This window comes from Chanodichthys erythropterus, chromosome 6 (genome assembly GCF_024489055.1).
Source record: "Chanodichthys erythropterus isolate Z2021 chromosome 6, ASM2448905v1, whole genome shotgun sequence".
NCBI lineage: Eukaryota > Metazoa > Chordata > Actinopteri > Cypriniformes > Xenocyprididae > Chanodichthys > Chanodichthys erythropterus.
The window spans coordinates 29,599,387-29,608,566 of record NC_090226.1 but is presented as its reverse complement, the minus strand read 5'-3'; the positions used below and the strand labels follow the sequence as shown (position 1 = coordinate 29,608,566).

Here is a 9,180-nt window from a genome sequence, read left to right as displayed (position 1 = left end):
ATTTATAACATTTTAAATTAAATATATTATTTTTAAAAGTTACATTAAAATACAACTGTCATATAGCAGGCACATATAATCTGCACAGATGTACCTTGCTCTGAAAAAGGTCTAATAATCAGTCAATGTATGAACAGATTTATTCCAATGTTACAATACAGTAGGTTTTTTGTACAGAAAAATATATATTTCTGTTGGTCCCCATGAAGTACATCTGCAAAATTTTTTTAAAGATAGCAGCCAAATGCTTTACATTCTGTGAATGTACTCTAGGCTTATTGCCTTGAAATGTGGATAATGTGTGGAGCTATTACAAGATAGCTAAGAGGATTTCACATGACCATTAACAACCTGTTGCTGTTGTTTGGCCTTAATGAAGGAATACATGCACTTGTCACCTCCCATAAAACGATATGTTGCAACATTAGCATCCCAGGGGAGCAACCTAAAAAAAAAAAGACATAACGGGGAAAGATTAATGCATATGTTTGAGCTTTGTGTACACTATCTCACTTAATCCAAGTCTAAGGAAACTGGACTGTGGAGGTACTTACGCCCGTGAGAGGATAGCGAAGTACATTACGCGGGGGATGCAAACCATTTGCTGGTCAGCCAGAATGGCTTTCATTGACTCCTGAACACAGTATAGAGGATCCAGTGGTGGAATCAGGCCTTGGAGTTCCTTCCTGTGAATGGAGACACACTAGCGTGAACATTAGAACACATAATAAATAGCACCCAAAAATAAAAACTTACTGTAAATTTATCATGTTGTTCCAAACCCTTTTTTTTCTTCTGTGGAACATATAACATGTTTTGGAGACATGCTCATTTCCAAAGCAAGCATGTGGTGATCACTGGCTCCCAAAAGGACAAACATGAACCATATTCAAATGTGAAGACATTGCATTAGGTTTGGAGCAGTGTTATTTTTATGCTTTTTTATATACGGTACAGTCCAAAATTTTGGAACCACTAAGATTTTTAATGTTTTTAAAAGAAGTTTCGTCTGCTCACCAAGGCTACATTTATTTAATTAAAAATACAGTAAAAAAAAAAAAACAGTAATATTGTGAAATATTATTACAATTTAAAATAACTGTGTACTACTTAAATATATTTGACAAAGTAATTTATTTCTGTGTTGGAAAAGCTGAATTTTCAGCATCGTTACTCCAGTCTTCAGTGTCACATGATCCTTCAGAAATCATTCCAATATGCTGATTTGCTGCTCAATAAACGTTTATGATTATTTTCAATGTTGAAAACAGTTGTGTACTTTTTTTTTTTTTTCAGGATTCCTTGATGAATAGAAAGTTCAAAAGAACAGCATTTATCTGAAATACAAAGCTTCTGTAGCATTATACACTACCGTTCAAAAGTTTGGGGTCAGTAAGAATTTTTATTTTTATTTTTTTGAAAAGAAATGAAAGAAATGAATACTTTTATTCAGCAAGGATGCATTAAATCAATCAAAAGTGGCAGTAAAGACATTTATAATGTTACAAAAGATTAGATTTCAGATAAACACTGTTCTTTTGAACTATTCATCAAATAATACTGAAAAATTGTACACATGAAATGTTTCTTGAGCAGCAGATCAGCATATTAGAATGATTTCTGAAGGATCATGTGACACTGAAGACTGGAGTAACGATGCTGAAAATTCAGCTTTGCATCACAGGAATAAATTACTTTGTGAAATATATTCAAATATAAAACAGTTATTTTAAATTGTAATAATATTTCACAATATTACTGTTTTTACTGTATTTTTAATTAAATAAATGTAGCCTTGGTGAGCAGACAAAACTTCTTTTAAAAACATTAAAAATCTTAGTGGTTCCAAACTTTTGGACTGTACTGTATGTTTATGGTTTTCATTAATATTTTGAATTAGCTTTTATTTTTAAATCGTTTTTAAATGTCAGTTAAATATTCAGTAATTTTGTTTGTGCCATTTTTTGTTTTTGCTATTTTAACTATTACTTTTTTGCTTAGTTTATTTTTCATTTCACCTTCAGTTATTTATTTCCAATAAGTAATTGTTGTGGAAATTTTAACATTTCTAAGTATTTCTAAGTAATGTACACCTGGGGTGGGCTTTGGCGTAAAAGATAGAAGTGGTCTTGGGTAACACTGACCTATGATCTGTAAAAGGTACCCCTGAAAAAGAATGTCTTTACGTGACATACGTGGAGGAACGAAGGGTCAGAATGACTATATATGGAAGGGAGAGTTTAACCTTGAAGAGTTAAGGAGAAGTATAAAGGTGCCCAGGAAAAGGATTGTGTTATTCTTACATTCTGTGGTTTCCAAGTGAAGCTGTCATGACTGTTTGAATCTTTCTTGCAAGAAATAAAACATTAAAAGGCTCTTGGGTCTGAGTTTGTTTCTTAAACAGTGAGTTGCTGTCAATTGTTTGCCACAACATAATTTTAGTGCTTCAAAGTTTTTAATAGTTTTAATTAATGATGATAATCCTTGTTTGACATCAAACGACATGTCAATTCGCTATAGGCCATATTAGGCCTTAACTACAATATCATTTGATACAATAAATATGTATGTAAAAAAATTCAATGCACATGCATTGTAATTGCTTTTAAAATATGTTCAAGGTACACTTAGTAACTTTTGGCCCTCTAGTGGTTAAAAAAATACCATGCATTTTGCAGAAGAACATTGTTTTGGTTGTGTTTTGGCTTTGCTTGACCATGGATGAATATGAACATTTGCATTAGATGATGCAATGAACTCTGTTAGAGAGCTACATATGGCAATTTGTCAGTTCAATAAAATACCTTACTTACATGCTGAGTAATAAAAACAGCATCTCTGTGGCGCTTTTACAAAATTTCAATTCCCTCAGTTCTCGGCATCTCCGAAAAACCAAGCCAATGAGTCTTGTGGGTATTGTTAGTACACATTAAGCCCACCTAATATTTTGTAATAATTCATCATTTTATGTGCTTTTGTCTATTAAAAAAAAAAATAAATAAATAAAAAATTACTATTTAGTGTGCTTTATTTTTATTTAAGTTTTTAGTTATTTCCTATTTCCTCACCTGATTTGGCATCCAGCAAACATGCCAGTGTTGACGATGTACGGGCAGATCAGGGTGGTTTTCACCCCATCCACACCTTCCTCTGTTAACAAACTATGAGTCAGAGATTCATGGAAACCTACAGCTCCAAATTTACTAGCACAATAGTCCTAAAACAGGAAAGATAACACGATCAGTCAGTCAACAAGCTTTTAACGTCACTGAAGCGTTGCACACACAGTTATATTTGTTTAACTCACCTCTACACAAGCGGTACTGAACAGACCAAGAGTGCTTGCAACAGTAACAATATGTCCGTGGTTCTTGGTTTTCATCTGTGGCAGAAAGGCTTTTGTCATCTGTCAAAACAGGAAAACAGTATGTGAAAAAGAAGTGCACTTAATTGTATTGAATGTGCACTTGTAGTGTTCTTCAAATCGTAAAAGCATACCTGTACAGATAATCTAACTAATCAAAGTTCACTTTGTAATAATGTTGAATGAAAGATTTTACTTTGAATTTTGTTTTAATCTTTTGCTGTGCTTAAAAGAAGTACACTTATTTTCATGTGTGGAATAACATACTAAAGCACATATAAAGTACTTGATTCATTTTTGGTTATTAAGATAAGATTATTAATTGTAACCAGTCTGTTGTTTGTTAGTGTGTAAAAAGTTACAATATTTTAAATATAAAAAATTGCAACTTCATCATTATAAATATGTACAGTAATTACAAGTACATTAAATACACAAGATATTCAACTATACAACAGTACAGTACAGTACACTTCAACTATATTTCAAAGACAATAGTAGTAATTATTTAATTACTTATAAAGATATACTTATGTCCCATGAAAAAAAGCACATTAAAGTTGATCTTTTTGCATTTAATATAAATTAAAACCATATAATACATTTGCATTTATTTGCAATTAAGTGTCGGCAAACGTTTTAAAAAAGTATATTCTTCTAAAGCACATTATATCCGTAATAAGTGCTCTTTTAAAAAGGGGTATAGAGGTTTTAAAATGAGATTTAAAACTTCTTACAACCTTTTTTAAGACATGCACAAATAAAATTGGAAGTCAGCCTGAAATGGATAGTCTTTTCATCATGATTGTGATGAACATCCGAGAGAAATGAAAAATGTAGGGCGGCACTTGAATTTGTCCGTCGTGAATTGATTGGATGGTTGTGGTTTGCTATTGGTCGATCTCATATGAGTGACAGGTTGCCCCCCCTCATGCCAGAAAAGATGTTGCGGCAAGAAGGAAGGGATGTTATTTTGATTTCATGATGACCTTTAATTTGATAAAACTGAATTTAAGGCTTTTAAGGACCCACGGGGACACTGAAAATTCTTTTTAAAGGGGTATTTTTACAAGATGTAATATAGTCTCTGGTGTCCCCAGAATGTGTCTGTGAAGTTTCAGCTCAAAATCCCCCACAGATCATTTATTATAGCTTGTCAAATTTGCCCCATTTGGATGTGAGCAAAAACACGCCATTTTTGTGTGTGTCCCTTTAAATGCAAATGAGCTGCTGCTCCCAGCCCCCTTTCCAGAAGAGGGCGGAGCTTTAACAGCTCTCGCTTCGGTTGCTCAACAACAACAAAGCTGGAGAATCTCACGCAGCCAAAATGAGGATTGTCAGTAACGGTGTTCAGCCTTACATTGTTCAAACCGGAATCGACACTGATGGAGAGACTCAGGAAGAAGTTACAACTTTTAGAATGACACTAGACGTTTCTCATTTGTGAAGCAAAAAATGACGGCATGTCAACAACAACTCTTCCTCTTCTCTAAAGCAGCCCAACATGGCCTCACCCCCTTTGTTGTGTGTTCTCGGGGGCGGGGTCTATGTAAATTTTAGGGTTAGTGATGTCACTAGCCCGGGAAGAAGATCGATGTAGTCCCTATACAGCCATTTGTTGTAGTCCTTAAACAGAATTATTTAAAAAAAAAATATCTCCCTTTGAATTGAACTTTGAGTGTCGTAACTTTGCAGAAGTTAAAAAAGAAAAATTATAATCAACCACCCCTTTAACACAGTAAACCAAACAACTTTTGAACAGGAGTCATCTGTTCAGTCACTGCTGCTGTAGTAATCCGGGCTTTGAGTGCTACAGGATAATGCTTAACTGCATCCCTAAGTAATTGGAGCTGTTTCTTGCTGCAGTGTAAAGAACCGTGTCAGGATTTGAGCTGATTGTTACTCATGGTGCTTGCTGTAGGAGGTCACATGACTGCATGCTGCATGGTGTTAAAACAGCGATGTACATAAAAGCTACGGGACTTACTGTGGGCTTCAAAATTCAAGATCTTGAACGAATTCAGAGAGTTTTAGTGGGTGAATGACTCCACATAAGATGTCCACAATATAAAAAAGAAAAATCTTTAAAACATTTATAAAAACAGTTATACCATTTTCATCTTCAGTGAAAGTTTGAAGTTAGTAAATGTAAAAGTGTCATGTGGTGTAACCATCAAGTGGAAAGTAATATATTTTCCTTACACCATAAGTAAAAAGTTACAAATACCACACATTTTTCTTTCATTCAGTTTTTTTTGCGAGTTGCACCAAATGACATTTTACAACTTGATGTAACCTTATTATAAAAAGGTCTAATTATATTATATATCACTTCCTGTTTTATGTTGTTTTCTGCAGGCTTCCCGCAGAAAAAAAGCAGTGAAACAGTTTCATTCAATTTTTTTGTAGCATACTGTTGTTTGGTGGATTTTCATTTAAAAAAGAATCGACACATTTAGTAATTTTACATTAGGGCAAAAAGTGTCCCAGAACAAATTTCACAATGTGTCACAAATTGACCTTTTTTGTGACCACACTCTAAGTCTTTATTATATTCTGGAATTTATATATGACTTGGGTCCCTCCTTAAATGTAAGTATATACAGAACATACTTACATTGATCTGATTTCTTTAAAAAGTAATACCATGCTCTAAATGTTATGCAATTTGAAGTATAATTCATGCCCTTAACACAAACAGTGGGGGGTGAGTAGTGCGACTAAAGTTAGGATTAAAGCTGTGTTCAAATGCCTCAGCAAGCATTATTTCATATTGTTGACAGTTTATATAATAACACTTATGACTGAGCTGCTGTCATGATTAATCACTTGATAATCTGGTGCATAATGTCCTGTTCTTCATTGTATGTGTGATTTATGGTCATATGCACAATAAGCCACTATTATGAACCTTTTTCATCAAGCAGATTACAGTCACTGCAATTTTTCACTCTAGCTTTAGACGGCATTTCAGTATCTCCTTGACTTTGAACAGCATGGAAACACACACACACACACACACACACACACACACACACACAAACACAAACACACAGTCACCGTCAGATGTACTTTGTCAGCACAGGCAGCAATAAATGCTGTCTGTCATTCAGATGAACTTTATATTGTGTGTATTTTTAAACTGAAATGTATGTTTTAATTGAAAAATAAAATATATAAATAAATATGTTGAAGTAACTTCATGAAAATGTCTTGATAACTGAAAATTGGGCAGTGGATTTCTAGTGCCCAGGAGAATAAATGTTGAAATTAAGTGTCATTTGATGTGTTTTTTAGAACACTGCTGTTATGTTTGACATTTAAACAGAGTTTCTGTTGACATTTATGTGGTTACCATTGTGCTGAAGAGTGCTCATGGTTAGGTTGTGGGTGATTATGCATTGGTCAGATGAAACAAAACAAAAAAAAAGCTTTTTGGCAGCAAACCCACCAGATGGGTTTGGTGCACACATGGATAAAAAGTACCCCATGTCCACGGTTAAATATCCTGCTGGATCTTTAATGTTGTGGGCCTATTTTTCTGCTGGAGGTCCTGGACATCTTGTTCAGATACATGGTATCATGGATCAATAAAAGATCAATACCTGACCGCTTCTGCTAGAAATCCAATAATGGGCCGTGGTTGGATCGTCCATCAGGACAATGATCCAAAACAAACATCAAAACCAACACAAAAAATGTGTCACTGAGCATGAAATGAAGCTTCTGCCATGGCCATCCCAGTCCCCTGACCTGAAACCTAAAGAAAATGAGTGGAGTGAACTGAAGAGAAGAAGCACCAGTATAGCTGGGAATCTGAAGGATCTGGAGAGATTCTGTATGAAGGAATGATCTCTGATCTCTTGTCAGGTGTTCTCCAAACATTATATGTGAAGACTCAGAGCTGTTATCTTGGGAAAAGGATGTTGCAATAATTGGGTGACATGAACTAGAGAAAAACATTTATTTCATAATGAGATTTCTCCCCATTTTCAATTGTTTTACTTCAATGATAGGTTAGAATTTGTGAATATTTTTTTAATGAAAGATCAAAAGGATAAACACTGTAGATTTGTTTTCACAGCCACCTTTGCTCATATTTACTAAGGGTGCCAATATTTGTGGAGGGCACTGTATATATAAAAATGACCACGATACGGTTTTTGGACAGTAGTGCAACAGTTCAATCCAAATACTATGGTAAATCATTTTCAGCCCAATGCTATATATCAAAGTACCACAATATGACTATATTTGTAATCATATTGTGGTACTTTGGTAAATAGCATCAGACTGAAAATAAGGCACTTCAGATAATATCATATGGTGGCATGTCCAAAATAGTCTACATGACACTATACCATAGCACTATTTGAGCACCCCTGATTTAAAAAGTCTCACCCAGAACAACGCGTGGCAGTTGACCAGAAGGGTCCTCTCCAGCAGTTCATCCGGGCACTCCAGGAACCGTCGCCCAGCAACGACTCCAGCGTTGTTGACCAATATGTTGACGTCGCCAACCTCTTTCCGCACGCGGTCAGCGGTCTGATAGATGCTCTCGCGCTTGGACAGATCCACTGTGTACGTGTGCGCTTTGCGGCCAAGTTCCCTCACTAGCCTGGCCGTGTGCTCGTTGGCTTCAGTGTTGCAGTCCCACAGCACTAGCTCGGCACCTTCTCTGGCGAACTCCAGCGCAAAGAGTCGCCCGAGCCCTCCGCCAGCGCCCGTGATCAAACACACCTCCCCGTCCACTGATTTGAGACGCGGCCGAAGAACAGTGCGAACCACCGCATTGATGATAGTGTAAGTCATATCCAAGAGCATTAACAATAGATCTATTAGCACTATCATGTTTCCTTTTATTAGAACAATAACATGAACACAACTTATCCAAGCTCCTTTGGTCCTGTGAGCAGATTCAACTGCCTGTGGTTTATATAATCACTGCTGGATTAACTACAGGGTTTAAATATGCAGCACCACCAATTGAGATCCTGCTCTGCTCTTTGTTCTTCACGTCAATTAAGATACCTTGTTTGTTTATTTAATCATATTTTATTCAAAGTGGCTAGATTAACAAATAAACATACGTCACCTGAAAATTGAAAGTATCTGAAATACAAATGTAAATGTACAACCTTTGACAGTGTTTTATGATTCAGCCTCAATTATCACCCCTCACGAACAATTGCAGTGCTTTAGGAGCTACGTCTATGTTTGTTATATCCAATACCCACTAAATTAGTTAAAGAGTTGTTACCTGTAGATATACTACATATCAGATCATTACAATTTTGTTTATTTAAACAGGGAATTATCCAAATTAACATCAGTAAATTAAGGAATGCCGCAAGGGTCTGTTTTTGGCCCTCTGCTAATTAGTTTCCACTGTTATGCCAAAGATACTCGGTTATATTTCATCACTACCAGATGAAATCTCTAAATTATCCAAGTTGATGGAGTGTGTTAAAGATAGGCTAAAATACTGGATGACCAGTAATTTTCTTCTACTAAATTCGTATAAGACAGGTATTATTCACTGAACCAAAAACCACTCAGAATCTCTTAGAATACAATTTGCATTTAGATGGATGTACTGTTAATTCATCATGTAGTTAAAAGACCTGTGTGTTATATTAGAGAGAAACTTGTCTTTCTAAAATCATATTTCATATGTTACAAAAACACCTTTCTTTCACCTCAGAAACATTGCTAAGCCAAGGAACATGTTATCTGTTTATGATGCAGAAAAGCTAGTTCATGCATTCCTGACCTCTAGACTGGATTACTGTAATGCATTACTAGCTGGTTGTCCT

General features: G+C 35.3%; 1 protein-coding gene across 1 annotated transcript; it reads right to left on the bottom strand.

The window, feature by feature from the left end:
• Positions 1 to 321: 321 nt before the first annotated feature.
• Positions 322 to 8,215, bottom strand: LOC137021280 (retinol dehydrogenase 10-like). The gene is made up of 5 exons (XM_067387557.1): positions 7,766 to 8,215; positions 3,308 to 3,406; positions 3,069 to 3,217; positions 555 to 686; positions 322 to 445 (listed from the first exon to the last, which is right to left on the bottom strand). The coding sequence occupies exons 1-5, from the start codon at positions 8,213 to 8,215 to the stop codon at positions 322 to 324; spliced, it is 954 nt and encodes a 317-aa protein (XP_067243658.1).
• Between the last annotated feature and the right edge of the window lie 965 nt (positions 8,216 to 9,180).